This window comes from Anoplopoma fimbria, chromosome 5 (assembly GCF_027596085.1).
Source record: "Anoplopoma fimbria isolate UVic2021 breed Golden Eagle Sablefish chromosome 5, Afim_UVic_2022, whole genome shotgun sequence".
NCBI lineage: Eukaryota > Metazoa > Chordata > Actinopteri > Perciformes > Anoplopomatidae > Anoplopoma > Anoplopoma fimbria.
In genome coordinates, this window is record NC_072453.1 from 1623007 (window position 1) to 1640912 (window position 17906).

Consider the following 17906-nt stretch of genomic DNA (forward strand, 5'->3'; position numbering starts at 1 on the left):
GCTTCACTGGTGTTGCCTTAATGTGAGTATATCCAGCATCCTCTGCCTGTTTAGTCTCCCTGTGGTTCTCCAGCTGCATTTCCAATAGGACGGAAAGGCAAAGAAACACATTACAGACACAAAACCATTCAAAAATAAAAATCATGTCATCTTATTGTTGCAGTTTCCAGCTGTGTACAGGCAGTATTGTTTTTTAGGTCCACCTCTCACCTTGATGTCATGTCCATCCAGTCTGCTGCTCCTTCACCAACACCTTGTGTCTTTTCTCTGAGAAGAGAAATGAGCTCCTGAAATGGGCTGTGATTTCAGCTCCAGGTATTCGGAAGTTCTGGACGTCAGAAATAATGATATTCTCGGGAAGTGTAAATCACACTGAAAGATTCCTGAATGTCCATATTTATTACGGACAATATCCTATAATTCTTATTTTTGAATTTAAAAAAAAAAAGAACAATTAAGCTAAAGAGGCCACCAAATTTAAAACATGTTGCTTTTAATATTCAATATAACAACAATAAACACAACACAGCTGGTAATTTAAAAAAAAAAAAACCTACCTCAGCGCACAGAAGATGTTCTCTAGTCAGTCTGTATAACGTTGCATTGACAGAAACATGTAAGAAATCTGTACAGCACTTCAACTTCAACTTTATCTGTCAACAAGGGACAACTGGTTTTGCAGCATAGAGTCCAAAATAAAACAAACATAAAACATTACTTATGACTTTCCTCTCATCCTCCAACATAAAAGTATGACCAGCATAGCATTATAATCAGGATTCAAAACCCATCACTCTCAATCTTCTTGCGAGTTGTTTGCAGTTTAGTAATCACGCATGGCATTTACGTGACAGGCAATATTATTGTTTCTGATCATTTGTATATCGTATGTCGAATATCCATGTTTATATTCATGTGGCATCACTGTAGCGAATATATTCTGATAGCCCGGTTTGTCCTTAAAAAAGTTAAGTAAGTTACATGATGAATAAAGAATTTATTTCACTCCTCACTTTACACATTTTGCGTTACTGCACCACCTTTATTGTTTTTGTAAAAATGTTTCTTTATCAATGTGATGGCCTTAACTGTGGCAACATATCATAATATATTATCTTAAGCAAAAGTACATTTCTTTAATCCACATGACAACTTTGTATTTAAAAGCCTCTAGGCTCTAGTTTTATAATAGATGCATTTTTATACACCATGTCCAGAGTGTTTTTTGCCAATTGGGTAAGTCAATATATTGATCAAATTCCCCACTTTTTTCTTTATACAATATTTAGTTATTTTCTATTATCAAAATTATGAAAAAAAAAAAAAAAAAAAAAAATCATGGTAGTGTCTCGTTCTACTGAAAAACTACTTATCAGGATCCTGAAGGAATGATGACTCAAAAACCAACCCTGAAAGACATTTACGCTGACGCAGCACTAAATATTTAGAATGCAGCAGTAAGAAATGCTACTCCGAGACAGGAATAAAAGGATATATCTTACATACATTTTATTTAGTATAAAAAAAAAAATCATTTAATGAAGTGTAAGTGCAGAAAGTGTAAAAACATAATTCAGCCACAACATAGTTTTTACTCTTTAACATACATACAGTATGATACAATACACAATACCTCATTATTAATAGTATCCATTAGAGAGTCCTAAAACACAGCTCAGTCTTTCAGTGCCTTAGATCGATACAGTTGGGGTAAACTATATCACCCACTAGCTTTTAATGTGTGAAATCTAAATTGAGTCCATGTTGATTGCTCTATAATGCCATATCTTTTCTGTGCCCATTGTGGTCAGTCATTGATCCCTGTCAGTATGGTCACTGTTGTTTTATACTACAACAGTCACTCAGATTTCAGTGTTCACCCGTGAACAGTTTCTTGTGTTCAGTTAACTTCGAGCCACCTGCAGCATCTCCTCCACAGTCAGAAGCTTTTCTCTGGGTTTCCCAACGGCTTCCCCCCTCCTCATCTCCACACTGTCAATCTTCTCCCAGTCAGAGAAGGTCACTGGTTTTACTCCTACGGGGGATAAAATACAAATCACATTTGGCTAGTAGCAGTTCTTGTTTTTAACATCAGACACCTTGTGGCCAAATCGATAACATGCGTTTAACTAAATCTAACGTTACGCAAAAGAAATAGACTGGTATAGTAGATTTTACTTTAGAAGTGTGAACTTTTGATCATGTCAAACCAGGTAGTGTCACGAGTGGATTCTTCTGCACTCTGCGGAAGTGTGATGAAGCTTTTCCTTGTTTAGTCTTGATTAGGAAAATCCTCATTTCCTCAAATTCGAATCCTGTTTTCGGCTAGTTTGACAACTCCATGGTGACCAGTAGGAGCACAGAGGGCATGACACCGGGACCATTTTGAAGACAAACACATTGTGTGTTTTCATGCAGGCACACTGTAAATTAATTTTAGTTTTTTTTATACTACCGATTTTATAAACCTCCAGGTCAGATAACAGAAAGTAGTGAAAGAACCAAAAGGGGACAGTAGAGTACCTCTCTTTTCCAGCAGAGCACTGACGCTTTGTGAACCGGGCCTGGCAGCAGATACGTCCAACGTTCCTGAGTCCATGTCCTCCACCACGGATCGAGCAGTGTCAAAACTATTGTTCATAGTGGTGGCTATCACCCCAGTGGGGCCCGTTTTCAGCCAGCCGCTACAATATAGACCTAGAAAGAAAGAAGAATTCAATTGTTTTTCTGATGGAGGCTTTATCTTTCTAGGTGGTCTTGTTCTTCGTGGTATTAACTGAGTACCTGCAGCTTGTTGAACGCGGCCCATGTTGTTCGGGACGATGGCTTTGCGTGAGTCAAACGGCAACGATGGATCGATGGGAAGGCTCTTGTAGCCTATGCTGCTAATGACCAGGCCACAGGTCAAATCCTCCACTTCTCCGGTGAGCACCGCCTGAGCTCCATCACCTGAGCCCTGGTCACACAGAGGAAACCACTTTTAACCGAAAAACTTCAAAAACAGCTACACGAAGGACTTCCTCCTTCCAATCCTGTCTTACCTCCAGCCTGTTGACCGCCAGCCGGATGCCAGCTGTCCTGCTGCGTTCAGGGTCGGCCAGGATTTCAATGGGGCTCCGGAAGAATTGAAAGCCCCAGGTGTGGGAGGCCTCGTTCCGCCTCCTCTGCTCCTTCTCTCCTGGGATCTCCAGGGCCGTCTTCAACATCAGCTCCATCAGCCGCTTCCTGGGCCTCGGCAAATCTGACACAGCACAAGATACCTATGCTTAAAATGAACATCTGTCAGTCAGGTTTGTTCTTTTTCTGAGGTTTAAAGTAGTTACATTCAGGATGCTGAATGACAGTGTGTGTGTATATCTGTCTGACCTATCATGGCCAGTTTACACAGGAAGGACAATCAGTCCTCTGAGTACTGTTTTAAGAGAAACTTGAAAGAAAAAAAAAAAAAAATAGCTAGTTAGTACCAGTTTTACCCTGTTTTTTGCTTTCATTAGACTAAAACCAGACTAAAATGGTTACAAAGATTTATGAATGACTAAAATATGTAAAGACCATAAACCATAATGTTGACAGTAAAGATTAAGATTTTTCAGTTGGGTTTTTGTTGATAAAAATCTGTATAATGTTTACGCAGACTTCTGATGTGTGGACTAAAACTAAATCAAAAATGTCGTTGGTAAAGTGAACACTAGCATACACATCTATATGTATGTGGGTGTGCATATATGTGTTTTCAGCCACGTATGTGTGCACAGTGTACTGAAAATGCATGTACTATCATGTTGACATTTTTGAACATATGGAAAGTGTGTAGGCGTGTCTGAAAGAATGTGTGCGTGCGTATCAAAAACACAGATGAACTAACACATCCTTATTGAAGAGACCCGCTGAAACCTAACTTGTCCTCATACATTTCCTGTCAGTGGGTGTTTTTTGCTGCGGTAACCACGAACCAGCCACCACTGCAACGCTGCTAATAAACTTCATGTCTAGCAGCACTAAAAACGAGACAGACACAAACCATCAGTTTCTAATAGCATCCTTCACTTACTGCTTATCACGTTCAACCGAGATGAGATCAAGGTACTCACAACAACAGGGGACTGTTATCACTTTAAGCCTGAACACACTCAGCCAAAATCACTCGGTCCAATGTCACTCCTCTGGCAAGGACGAAGAGTGGCCAAAAGGCTGAGGACAGTGTGGTGTTGTACAATTCTGCAGCTTCTTACATCAGCAGAACATCTACCACCAGCTGTGTTTACTGGTTAACAGTTTCTATTCACCTATATGGGCTAAAAGTCTCAATAGGATCGGTTGTGGCTGCTAACCACAGCACACATATCTTCCTTCCTTGTGACATTGCTAATTTTCAGCAGCCTCTGCATTAGTCAGTCATATCTCTCTTTAACACATACGTTCAACACAAACACTACCTAAAGTGATCTGTACTGCTAGTTTGGTAAAAGAAAAAAGAAACTTTGACTTCCTTTTATTCTGTTTCATTGCATAAAATAAACATGTTACTGTGTGAAAGGTACTGTGTCTCTTTGAAATGTGAACTATCCTTATTCTAAGGCCCTGGTCTCCACAGTGGTTCAAGAACAGAGCAGATTAATGGAAGAACGTGCTGTCCTCAAAAAAGGAGGAAAATATCAAGATCGAATTTAATTTCTTACCTTTGAGAGCCTCTGCGACACCCTCAAAATCTGCTGCCATCATCTCAGGTCTGGTGTTTGGCAGGTTCACCATTTCTCTAATCTCCTGTAGACAAGGAGAACATTGCAAAGTTGACTGGGCGGCACTAGTAAATCATTTAGATCTGTATTTTTCACCCTGGACCCTATTTTTTTATATTTTTGTGTCTAAATGACAAATTGGCACAATTTATTTTTGAAACTGGTTGAGTACTGAGTGAGAATTCTGCAGCCAGCAGCCGCTTAGAGGGCTCCAATGTTAGCGGGCAGTTCTGCATCAATGCTCAACAGGCTCAGATTGTTATTATAAGTGTCCGACAACATTATGTAAAGAACCCACAGACAAAATAAAGACCTTTTTCTTTACGGTTCCGTTGATCCGGTCTGATTGTTATTCTGTCATGTGACTTGTTGCTGGAGGACAATGGTGGAAACGGGTGTGAGAGTAGGAGAGAGGAGTGATGTGTTGTCAGAGTTTGTTGTTGGTGAACAGAAAGCTTAGCTTAGTGTTATCTAAAAAGCTTTTAATGCCACGGCTGAATTATTTAGCTGATTTTGACAATGTGACGCGCTGCGAGAATTCAGAACGAGACTGTGACGAGATAATCGATTAGTTTCCGTGTATTAACTGACATATTCTATGTCTTAAAACAAACAATGAAAGCTTGTAAGCTTCCAGAAATCTAATCAAAGAACCTATTGACTTTGAGACGAGGGAACCGGAACTCATTCCTGCAGAACTTGATTCCTCTGGAAAACTTTAAACAGCGATGGCAAGTAGGGTAGGTCAATGTTGAACCAGTAAGTTGTGGTGTCTTGTTGTGGTTGAATGAAAGTCACATTACAGAAACATTTGGGTTAGAGTAATGGTACTGAAGAAAGATGATGGCTACAGCTGAAGGATTTGTCTGTCTTTTTAAAAAGGTCAACATCAGTAAAACATGTTATTCTTATCTCTAACAAAATGTCCCTACTGACGCACCTTGATTGTGCAAGCGATCTGCATGGGTCCTCTCCTGCCAACAATCAATACCCTGCGGACCTGGCTCTCTGCCAGGGTTTCCAGGGCCGGTTGGGAGATGTCAGTCTCCTGCGCAAAAACATGAAACATTTTCCAGCCTCTTGACTAATATTTTCCTCCTTAAAAAAATGGATTTCCGTTTTTTTATTCTATATATGGACATTTTATATGATGCTGTATATCCACAATTATGTGAAGTTTAGTTCTGGCAGAATAAGCTATAAGTAAACCTTTAACTATATTAAATAATATATAATGATAATAATCATTAATAATAATAAATATATATATATATATATATTATTATTATTATTATTATTATGATAATAATTGATTTGCTTTTAATTTTTTCTTTTGACTATATTCTGTATTTTTTATGTTCAGCCAAACGAAGGCTGTGTGTTTCTCACCTTTAAAATGTCAAGAGGAGACAACAGGACTCTCGCTACATCCAAGGCCACGTTGCCTTGTCCCAGAATGACGGCTGTCTCACAGCTCAGGTCTGGTCTCAGCTGAGTGGAAAAGATAACAGAGACACTGACATTTCGATGATAAAGGAGAAGAAAAACATGACTTATCGCATAATCACATTTCACATGCTGTGAGTGGACGTTGTCACACAAGGAAACATCCACTTGACTGATTGGAAACGTTCACTAGTTGATAGACATTGTCTTTATGGCATACCTCTCTACAGCTGGGCAGCCCGTTGTACCAGCCCACAAAGTCTTTGGCAGGGTGCACCCCGGCCAAGTCTTCTCCCGGCACCCCCATACTCCTGCTTCCCTCCGCCCCGTAACTCTACAATAAATTAAATAATGCACAAGGATGCTTATGCACACACACACTTTTATTTGAAGGTGATTTTTAACGAGCAGTACCTGTTCATGTTCTTACCAGTACGACTGCGTGGTAGGCTTGCCGCAGCTCCTCGACGCTCACATCTCTCCCCACATCTACGTTACCGTAGAAACTACAGCGAGAATGTCTGGCTGTCTGCGTGAACGTGTTGATGACGTTCTGAGGAGAGGAAAGGATCTGAATTATTAGAACAGAAAGACTAAAAAGGGTTTCAATGCTACTATAGTGATGATTAAACATCAATAAGACTGATTTAGGCTGAAGGTACAATCAAGAGTGTGTCACGAAGAATACAGGTTCATTTATCTTATCATAATATTGGGGGAAATTGGATTGATATACTTTGTCATGAGGACACCATGAAAAGACTCAAAAACTAGGGATGACTGTTTGTCAGACAGGGACACAGTGGGCCATCCATGAACGAAATCGAGACAACTGCACCAATAAAAACAGGCCAAATTAGCTTTTAGTAGTTCTTGTTTACAATGTGCTCATGGAAGTATAGACAACTGTCACTGAATGACTTTGATACTGAAGAAAACACAGAAACGTGATGATTCTAAGGCAAGTTTTGGAGTTTGCGTGTGAGTCAAAGTACAGTGGGTACGGAAAGTATTCAGACCCCTTTAAATTTTTCACCCTTTGTTTCATTGCAGCCATTTGCTAAAATCGAAAAAGTTCATTTTTTTTTCGCATTAATGTACACTCAGCAACCCATCTTGACAGAAAAAAACAGAAATGTAGAAATTTTTGCAAATCTATTAAAAAACAAAAACTGAAATATCACATGGTCATAAGTATTCAGACCCTTTGCTCAGTATTGAGTAGAAGCACCCTTTTGAGCTAGTACAGCCATGAGTCTTCTTGGGAATGATGCAACAAGTTTCTCACACCTGGATTTGGGGATCCTCTGCCATTCTTCCTTGCAGATCCTCTCCAGTTCTGTCAGGTTGGATGGTGAACGTTGGTGGACAGCCATTTTCAGGTCTCTCCAGAGATGCTCAATTGGGTTTAGGTCAGGGCTCTGGCTGGGCCAGTCAAGAATGGTCACAGACTTGTTCCGAAGCCACTCCTTTGTTATTTTAGCTGTGTGCTTCGGGTCATTGTCTTGTTGGAAGGTGAACCTTCGGCCCAGTCTGAGGTCCTGAGCACTCTGGAGGAGGTTTTCTTCCAGGATATCTCTGTACTTGGCCGCATTCATCTTTCCTTCAATTGCAACCAGTCGTCCTGTCCCTGCAGCTGAAAAACACCCCCATAGCATGATGCTGCCACCACCATGTTTCACTGTTGGGATTGTATTGGGCAGGTGATGAGCAGTGCCTGGTTTTCTCCACACATACCGCTTAGAATTAACGCCAAAAGTTCAATCTTGGTCTCAACAGACCAGAGAATCTTATTTCTCATAGTTTGGGAGTCCTCCATGTGTTTTTTGGCAAACTCTATGCGGGCTTTCATATGTCTTGCACTGAGGAGAGGCTTCCGTCGGGCCACTCTGCCATAAAGCCCCGACTGGTGGAGGGCTGCAGTGATAGTTGACTTTGTGGAACTTTCTCCCATCTCCCTACTGCATCTCTGGAGCTCAGCCACAGTGATCTTTGGGTTCTTCTTTACCTCTCTCACCAAGGCTCTTCTCCCACGATTGCTCAGTTTGGCTGGACGGCCAGGTCTAGGAAGAGTTCTGGTCATCCCATACTTCTTCCATTTAAGGATTATGGAGGCCACTGTGCTCTTAGGAACCTTGAGTGCTGCAGAAATTCTTTTGTAACCTTGGCCAGATCTGTGCCTTGCCACAATTCTGTCTCTGAGCTCCTTGGGCAGTTCCTTCGACCTCATGATTCTCATTTGTTCTGACATGCACTGTGAGCTGTAAGGTCTTATATAGACAGGTGTGTGCCTTTCCTAATCAAGTCCAATCAGTTTAATTAAACACAGCTGGACTCCAATGAAGGAGTAGAACCATCTCAAGGAGGATCAGAAGAAATGGACAGCATGTGAGTTAAATATGAGTGTCACAGCAAAGGGTCTGAACACTTATGACCATGTGATATTTCAGTTTTTCTTTTTTAATAAATTTGCAAAAATTTCTACATTTCTGTTTTTTTCTGTCAAGATGGGTTGCTGAGTGTACATTAATGCGAAAAAAAATGAACTTTTTCGATTTTAGCAAATGGCTGCAATGAAACAAAGAGTGAAAAATTTAAAGGGGTCTGAATACTTTCCGTACCCACTGTATTTTAGAGGACAGACTCTTTAGTGAGAGCACAGCTCTTCCTCATTAATTTCACAAACGGTTGAAACCAACTTATTCAGACTTGTAGTGGCTATCACAAAGTCTGTGTGCAAGTCATACTTTGTATTAAATGATATCTTTATACAAGGATGTAAGCGTAATGATCACCCTTTCGTTTCACTTCTCTGCTGTCATCGTGGTACTTTTCCTGGCTGATTACTTTGTCCTGCTCAGTATGTAGTGTTATCTGTATCAGCAGAGACCCCGCCCCTACCTGTATTTTCTTATATTACAGTGTTCAGGATGTTTCTGGGCTTCCCCTCAAAGACACCAGAGGCGCAGGTCCCCTAACGGCAGTTGCCAGAACATAGTCCGGTGTACCACCTGAAAAAGTCAACCCCAGATCAGGACTAGGAACCCAGAGTCCAAAGGCTGACGCCCAGAGCATCCCTAACGCAGCAACCCCAGAGGAAAGCAAGAAAATAGAAGCAGACGGCAGGGTCTGTGACACAGCCACACACTTCTAATTGTTCATAAAAATCCTGCATAGTATACCTTTAAGTTTTATTTCATGGCATGTTTGTGGGACACAGTGAACACCTTTTAACTAGATAGGACTCCATACTGGAAGGCTGACAATTTCTCCTCTCATGCAAGCCATCTGTCCTAACCGAGATTGTTGTGTTGCTCAATTTAATTTCATCGCCTGCGGGAAACAATCACTGCAGGGTTCTTTTCCGAGCTGAAATAACTGCCAACGTACTTGCATCACACACACACCCAAGTTAACCTCCCTTTGTCTATCAAGTGTTTATTTTGTTTTCTCCAAAGGACGTGCCAGGCTGATTAGTTGTCGGGGTGAAGCTGCCGTTCAAAGAGTGAAACTAAACTTGTTTGTTTACAGGTTTGTCTGGGGTACTCACAGAGTTTAATTCTGACCAACTATTGTAACTTGAAACGCTTTGAACTGAGACTACAGTCCTGATCAGAGAGGACAAACTTTTCAAGAATGCAGTTACTTTCTTTTAGGTCACCCTTCATCGACCCCTGCAGGTTACGTCAAAACCCGCCTAGAGCCCTGTTCTTCTACTGTAAATACCAAAATAGTGTAGGACAATCATCTGTTCTCTAACACGTCTATTAAGGATTCAAAGACCTTGACTTCAGGATGATCAGGGGCCACTCCAAATCTGACCAGACCGAAGGGGACAGGCAGCCGCTCATAAATGTCCACCTTAACATCTTGGCGTGCCTGGAACGACAGAAAGGAAAGAGAGACACAACATGTGAAACAGAATACGTTTGATTACAGTTGTTGGAAATATACAATGATTTTAAAGAAGTCTCCTTGAAAGACCTTGGCCCTTCAGGATGAGTTTCAGGATTTCACTTTATTTTAAGCCAGTGTGGCTCTATCAACGGTAATGGTGATCTGTTTATTCACCACTTTGGTTCAGACTCAAACATAACTCATTGTTTATCTGAAAAACAAAACTACAGCCTCACAGATCCAATTAACCCCGTTGAAGAGACAAAACACGATTAAAGAGACAAAACTCTAATTAAAGACGCATCAAATTAAAATTAAAGAAATATCTGGGAAGGGGTTTGTAATTTAAATTTAGGAGAGTACATCAGGGAAGTTGTGGTGGTTAATTCCAGGTGCTTAGTTTGACATTGCAGCAGATTTGCAAATTAACAAAAAATTGTATACAGCAGCTAAACTTTAAAAAAAGGGACGTGTGAATGATAATTACTGTTGGAGTAAAAAAACAAGTTCTTCTCTTCATTTGACTTATTTATTTTATTTGATATGCTACTTTATGAGCTCAGATTTGCTCTGTTGCCTGTTCAACTGATTAAAAAAACCGTTTGTGTTAAATTTTGCTGATGCAGTGGGAAAGTTGATAAAAAAGAACAAAAGGATACATCAGAGAGCCACACTGGTGCATTAACAGTGAACATGGCTGGAAGATTAAACAACACCAGCTAATGCTTTAAAAAAAATAGCTCTGCAAATGCGAGTGCAGTGAGTACAAGCCGGGGCTTGACTCAAAAATACCATCAGCTTTATTCTACACAAAGCGGTCTGCAACTTCTTTGCTGCCCTACTTATACCAGGCATGTGCATTCATAAGTGTGAGCACCTATTTAAAAGGCACCCGGCTGAAGTGAGGTGAAGGTGTAAGGGGGTGAGCAGGGAGGTGCACACCCTTTTCTCTGTATTGACTTGACTATTTGTTCAAGATGTCAGCTTAAAGGTTGAAACTACCTGTAAAAACTAATCACCTTCACAAATGAACATTTTGTGCCAGAAATATCAAAACACTAGCAAAAAATGACTGTAATGTAATTTACAGGGAGGAACTTTTTCTTTTTTTGGTCAACGTGAAAGGTCTCAAACTTCACTGGCTTTTAAAATAAGAATAAATGAATCCTGAATTAATATAATTTGAAACATAGAAGAAAGAAGAAAGAGTGCACTGTATTGCCACTGTTGTTAAAGACTGGGAGTGTTTTCAATCTTCATCCATAAAAATAACAATGATCATTTTTGTGTATAACACTGTCCAATACTGTATTTTTGAAGAAATAAATAAAACATCTACAAAAACCAACATACTACTCATTATGTTACTTATACTACTAAACTCTAATATAATTAATGTGAAGGTATAAAGAACATTTTTTTTTATAATGGTGAAGCAGATGCGATTAAGTTAACTTAGGACATGGATCATATTGCATTGCAAAAGGGGAAACATGCAGATAAGGGACCATGATGCCTGTGGGCAATATGTAAAACACATACAGTGGGTACGGAAAGTATTCAGACTCCTTTAAATTTTTCACTCTTTGTTTCATTGCAGCCATTTGCTAAAATCGAAAAAGTTCATTTTTTTCCGCATTAATGTACACTCAGCAACCCATCTTGACAGAAAAAAACAGAAATGTAGAAATTTTTGCAAATTTATTAAAAAAGAAAAACTGAAATATCACATGGTCATAAGTGTTCAGACCCTTTGCTGTGACACTCATATTTAACTCACATGCTGTCCATTTCTTCTGATCCTCCTTGAGATGGTTCTACTCCTTCATTGGAGTCCAGCTGTGTTTAATTAAACTGATTGGACTTGATTAGGAAAGGCACACACCTGTCTATATAAGACCTTACAGCTCACAGTGCATGTCAGAACAAATGAGAATCATGAGGTTGAAGGAACTGCCCAAGGAGCTCAGAGACAGAATTGTGGCAAGGCACAGATCTGGCCAAGGTTACAAAAGAATTTCTGCAGCACTCAAGGTTCCTAAGAGCACAGTGGCCTCCATAATCCTTAAATGGAAGAAGTATGGGATGACCAGAACTCTTCCTAGACCTGGCCGTCCAGCCAAACTGAGCAATCGTGGGAGAAGAGCCTTGGTGAGAGAGGTAAAGAAGAACCCAAAGATCACTGTGGCTGAGCTCCAGAGATGCAGTAGGGAGATGGGAGAAAGTTCCACAAAGTCAACTATCACTGCAGCCCTCCACCAGTCGGGGCTTTATGGCAGAGTGGCCCGACGGAAGCCTCTCCTCAGTGCAAGACATATGAAAGCCCGCATAGAGTTTGCCAAAAAACACATGGAGGACTCCCAAACTATGAGAAATAAGATTCTCTGGTCTGATGAGACCAAGATTGAACTTTTGGCGTTAATTCTAAGCGGTATGTGTGGAGAAAACCAGGCACTGCTCATCACCTGCCCAATACAATCCCAACAGTGAAACATGGTGGTGGCAGCATCATGCTATGGGGGTGTTTTTCAGCTGCAGGGACAGGACGACTGGTTGCAATTGAAGGAAAGATGAATGCGGCCAAGTACAGAGATATCCTGGAAGAAAACCTCCTCCAGAGTGCTCAGGACCTCAGACTGGGCCGAAGGTTCACCTTCCAACAAGACAATGACCCGAAGCACACAGCTAAAATAACAAAGGAGTGGCTTCGGAACAAGTCTGTGACCATTCTTGACTGGCCCAGCCAGAGCCCTGACCTAAACCCAATTGAGCATCTCTGGAGAGACCTGAAAATGGCTGTCCACCAACGTTCACCATCCAACCTGACAGAACTGGAGAGGATCTGCAAGGAAGAATGGCAGAGGATCCCCAAATCCAGGTGTGAGAAACTTGTTGCATCATTCCCAAGAAGACTCATGGCTGTACTAGCTCAAAAGGGTGCTTCTACTCAATACTGAGCAAAGGGTCTGAATACTTATGACCATGTGATATTTCAGTTTTTCTTTTTTAATAAATTTGCAAAAAGTTCTACATTTCTGTTTTTTTCTGTCAAGATGGGTTGCTGAGTGTACATTAATGCGAAAAAAAATGAACTTTTTCGATTTTAGCAAATGGCTGCAATGAAACAAAGGGTGAAAAATTTAAAGGGGTCTGAATACTTTCCGTACCCACTGTATATTATAAATATTACATTTATAAAAATATAAATATACCTTGAAATCATGCCAATTTGTCAACTGTAAGAGATTTGTCTCTCACTCTGTTTACACCATGTTAGCTTTCTAATTCATATATTTGGATGTATTGTAGTTAATGTTTCAAATCAGCGAGCAGGACTGCTTTATGTCAATTTTAGATTTTTTTTTTTATAAAATGTTTGCAAAAAATATTATAGAACTTTATCCAGAAGCGTCACTATATTAATATCGCAACATTTAATCATATATGATGCGGAATAAGGATTGATCGATGTTGCCCACTTCTAATGCCTATATAAACTCCCACATTACTAAAACAGGAGATACCTTGATCAGATGCTGTGCCGTGTAGAAACCTGCTGGACCGCTTCCCACTATACACACCTTCGGGCTGAAACCTGCGGAATCAGGGAAGAAAAACATACCAATATTTACAATTGAAATAAATAAATAAATAAAAGGGACTGATGATGGCACTGTAATAAAAGCACTGTCATATAGTTCCCCTGGCGAGTCCACCAGCAGTCCACAGACAGCAATAGTAAAGGATGCCACTATTCATAACGCTGCTACTACTGTCCACTGCGTCCTGTTTCAATTAATGTTACATTTATCTAATATAAGTGCAGCTTGGTATGCCTCCAATCAGGAAAACTAACGTAAAATATCCCGTACTAGGGCTACATATGAAGCATTGGGTTAAATACAAATGGGGTTAACACACATGTGGTTAAAAAGTGCCTCACCATCATGAAGTCCACTTATCCATCTACTTCTTCCTGAAGTCCACCGCTTCAGCCCGGAAAACAGCATCTTGTGGCCGCTCATTTTCTCCCCTGGCTGTGGTCAAGCCGTCTGGCTTTAAACCAAGAAATAGTTAAACCCACTGTGTTGACTTCCTGGTATTTGTCAAACAGCTCCACATTGCTGCCTAAGCTTTGGACAGTCAGCAGGAGTGAGAGCAAAAGCCAAGGTGAAAACACGTTTATCTCTCCCGGGCTGCGTGTTCTCAACTAGCTAACTGGAACAACTAACACTAACACTAACTGTCCCATACATGTAAGGTGTCTCGAACCGCGTTTCTTTATTTCAAAAATATGAACTTTATCACATAGTTGCAGTGTTATAATCAGGGCAGACTGTTTTCAAGGCTGCACCGTGTGTCACACTCTCAGCGGTCCGTGGAACAACGACTGTTCAGCACGGAACGTTAGGAGCAACGTACACCAGATACTTTGAAAATGAATTAGCTGTTTTCCTCTACGGGAACTATCATTGACTTACAGCTTTCATTAGCGAAAAACAGTGTTTTCTAGGACTGTGTGTGAATTAATTTGTCATGTGATAATCCAGCCTATTTGACAACAACTGGCATTTTAGCCTACTGTTGAAAGAAAGTTGTCACCCTGTTGAGCATCAAGACAAGAAGGCTGAATGATGCAATACTAAGAAATATAATGTGAATGCTATTATGAGATGGATTTTCGTTTCTTCTAGAATACAGAGGCAGTAGAATTAGTATTTTCAAAAGAACATCAAAATTGGGAGAAAGTTCAGATTTAATGTACATATGGATTCAGACAGACAACTGTGGGTCACATTCATTACAAAAGTTCAAAAGGAATTGATAGGAAACACAAAGAACAAGCATACTGCAAAAATCAACAGATCCAGCCCGCATTTAATTCAACCCAAGGAGTAGCAAAAATGCTTGCTCTGCAGTTTGTTTTCACACGCATCGCAACTGTAGGCCCCACACCAGCCAGGATGTGGTAGCTAAATCACTTTTTCTGCAAACAAAACAGAAATTTGTGTTTAAAAGGAAATGAAAAAGCAGCAGAGCAACACATGAGACACCTTTCATGGGTTGAGAACGTCCGGCGAGCTGTTGACGCAAATGATATCTCAATCATCTGTTCCACCCCCCATGTCAATAAATGTACATTCGATTATGACTGTTTCAAAGAATCGTCATCTCTTATAATCATCAACTAGTTTCACAGAATGCCTCTGAAATCCAAAGAATTTGCAGATGTGATTAAGTAAGGATAATGTCGAACTCCCTGCTGAGGACAGACATGCTGAGGCCTGCTGGGTCTAGGCGGTTTTACAGCTCTGGCTGGTCTGAAGCTCCTTTTGAACTGTAGAAACACAAGGAAAACACATTAATTGGAGCACCGTGGCATTATCTTTGTATGATCATAAGGGCAGATACATCTGCTTCTGTTCGTACTCACTCGTTTGCATCTCAAAATCAGTGCTGCAATGCCGAGGAACAATATGACCGAGAATCCTATCGCGCTCAAGGCAATTAGGATGAGATCCAGGATGTGGTCCCTGCATTCTTCCTGGGGGTCTCTCTCTGTGTGGGGGAAGTGGCAGGAGAAGTAAGTTAAGGACGAAAAGCCTTTTTATATGAATGCAGTGTGTGTGTGTGTGTGTGTATGTGCTTGTTTGAACTCAAGTGACTGGTGCTTCTCACCTCTGACAATTATAATGGTGCCAGGGCTCTGCCAGGTCTCAAACAGTGCAGCCTTTACTATGACGTATTCCCAGCTGCAGTAGTACAGGTTGGTGTCCTCCAGTCCCAGCAGAGACAGTTTCAAGGTGAACCCGTGGCCCTCACCGATCTGCTGCTGCGAAGCTACCTCAATTCGGCCTGCAAATCCTGCTCCTGGCGTAATCTTGGTGACTTGTCCGTTGTCCAAGGACAGGAACACAATCTTCCTTTTGTCAGGAAAACCCCTGTACAGGTACAAGCCCATCGGGCCCGACAGCGATGAGGAGCAGGTGATCTCAGCAGAGGAGTTGATTCTCATTAGGGAGATGGATGTGGGGTCTTGGGAAACTGTTGGATTGTTACTGACCCCCTTACCTGAAGTCCCCATTAATGAAAAAAAAAGCAGGTCATTGTATCAGGGGAAACTTAAAGGAAGTCACTTTAAATGATCAATTTGTGAACAATGCTAATCAATGGTTTTCAGACAGTGGGAAGTGACTAAGTACATGTACAAGTTGGAGGTACTTGTACTTTACTTGAGTCTTTCTATTTTAAGCCCTTCTACTTGACATCATTTCAGAAGGAAAGGCTGTGATATTTAGTGTTCAGCTGACAGCGACCTCTTCAGATTGATATTTCACATAAAAGAACATGATGAGCTGATAACATACGCTGCTTTGTGAAAGATTCAACCAGTCACCCCCATATTATAAAACAAAGTATCTAGTAAAGTAGCTGAAACCAACTCCACTATGACCTGGTAAAAGAGTAAAATGCTTATATAACTGTTATAGGGGACGTTTTTTTTTGCAGAAATGTTGATACCTTAAGTAAATTTAGATGAACATTACTTTTAATTAACTAGGATTATGAATGAAGGACTTTTACTTGTAATTTATTTGGTATTCAAGTGCTAAAGCAGTCGCTTTCAGATATATTGTAAAACAGGATGAGCCTGCAAACAAACAGGAAAAGTTGACTCAGACTCACCTTTCAAGACTTCTTAATTTTTTTAAACCCCAAAAATGCACATCCATCCTTTCTCTCTTTTACACACACTCACCTTTCGAGGTGCTGAGCATTACCCCAGCAGGCACGCAGAGTAATCCCAACACGCAGCACCACCAGTGGGCCTTCATCCTGCCGGCCGGGCTGCAGGCAGGCAACCACTGACTCAACCTAAGATGCAGCAGCCTGACTGACTGACTGACAAAGGAAATGTGTCACTGACTCTTGTCCCTTGGTGTTTATCAGCTGTGTGTGTGTGTGTGTGGGTGTGCACTGCAGCAGATCAAAGATGCAAAAGCGCTGGTAGCAGACAAATCTATTTATACATCTTTATTTCAAGTGGTGTGACATGTTAAATGTACAGAGGCTGAGTTTACCTACACCCCTATCTACACACACAGTATATCCAGCATATCAGTCACTATGTATACAATAACACACTGAGGTTTGATTCCTCCTCTGCTTCTTTTTAATGTACAATGAGTTGAGGCTTTGTTTTGCACTTCTATAAAGCTGTACACTTGCAAGTGACACCTACAAAAAGAAGCTTGGTTCTCTTTAATTTTTAATCCAGAGCATGAGTCAAGCTCCAGAAAAACGCTGTAGCCTAAAGTTCCCATAATGCAACTTGACTTTTATTTCCTCGAAATTAAAGGGCCAATGATTTTGCACAACCACACACACACACACACACACACACACACACACACACACACACACACACACACACACACACACACACACACACACACACACACACACACACACACACACACACACACACACACACACAGTCATCAAGCCTTAACTCCCCGGTGCAGTGTTCATGCCACTGTGGTCTCCTTGAGTCCTTGGTTGATAGCGTTCCTTATTTGTCTGCCTCTGCTGGTTCCAAACAGGAAAAACAAAATGCCCAAAGTAATGAGGGGGATGAAGAGATACAAGGCTTTCTCATATGTCTCATTGGTGTTGATATGTTTGTTGATCTGTTTGTTGATAGCTTTGACTCTGATATGAGAAGAGTTAGCCGGACAGCAGTCTGTCTGTATGAGAACGGTGTAATTTTCCTCTCCCACAACATTTGAGATGGTCAACGACACATATGTCATATTATCCCAT

General features: G+C 40.8%; 2 protein-coding genes across 2 annotated transcripts; both read right to left on the reverse strand.

Moving 5' to 3' along the window:
* Positions 1-1484: 1484 nt before the first annotated feature.
* Positions 1485-14450, reverse strand: fdxr (ferredoxin reductase). The gene is made up of 12 exons (XM_054599159.1): positions 14026-14450; positions 13607-13677; positions 9969-10064; positions 6616-6738; positions 6406-6519; positions 6129-6230; positions 5680-5787; positions 4680-4764; positions 3042-3241; positions 2785-2956; positions 2524-2697; positions 1485-2035 (listed from the first exon to the last, which is right to left on the reverse strand). The coding sequence occupies exons 1-12, from the start codon at positions 14105-14107 to the stop codon at positions 1905-1907; spliced, it is 1458 nt and encodes a 485-aa protein (XP_054455134.1). The 5' UTR covers positions 14108-14450; the 3' UTR covers positions 1485-1904.
* Positions 14451-14826: 376 nt separating this feature from the next.
* Positions 14827-16980, reverse strand: LOC129091647 (uncharacterized). Its single transcript, XM_054599338.1, has 4 exons — positions 16843-16980; positions 15762-16154; positions 15517-15641; positions 14827-15420 (listed from the first exon to the last, which is right to left on the reverse strand). Exons 1-4 carry the CDS (start codon positions 16916-16918, stop codon positions 15277-15279), a joined length of 738 nt encoding a protein of 245 aa, XP_054455313.1. The 5' UTR covers positions 16919-16980; the 3' UTR covers positions 14827-15276.
* Between the last annotated feature and the right edge of the window lie 926 nt (positions 16981-17906).

Coding starts and splice junctions, on each gene's coding strand:
- fdxr (XM_054599159.1), bottom strand. CDS start 14,107: ATGAGCGGCCACAAGATGCTGTTTTCCGGGCTGAAGCGGTGGACTTCA. Junction 6,520..6,615: donor CCTACCACGCAGTCGTACTG/GTAAGAACATGA, acceptor AATTTATTGTAG/AGTTACGGGGCGGAGGGAAG. Junction 2,698..2,784: donor CCGCGTTCAACAAGCTGCAG/GTACTCAGTTAA, acceptor CTTTCTTTCTAG/GTCTATATTGTAGCGGCTGG.
- LOC129091647 (XM_054599338.1), bottom strand. CDS start 16,918: ATGAAGGCCCACTGGTGGTGCTGCGTGTTGGGATTACTCTGCGTGCCT. Junction 16,155..16,842: donor AATGCTCAGCACCTCGAAAG/GTGAGTGTGTGT, acceptor TGGGGACTTCAG/GTAAGGGGGTCAGTAACAAT. Junction 15,421..15,516: donor TGATTTTGAGATGCAAACGA/GTGAGTACGAAC, acceptor GTGTTTCTACAG/TTCAAAAGGAGCTTCAGACC.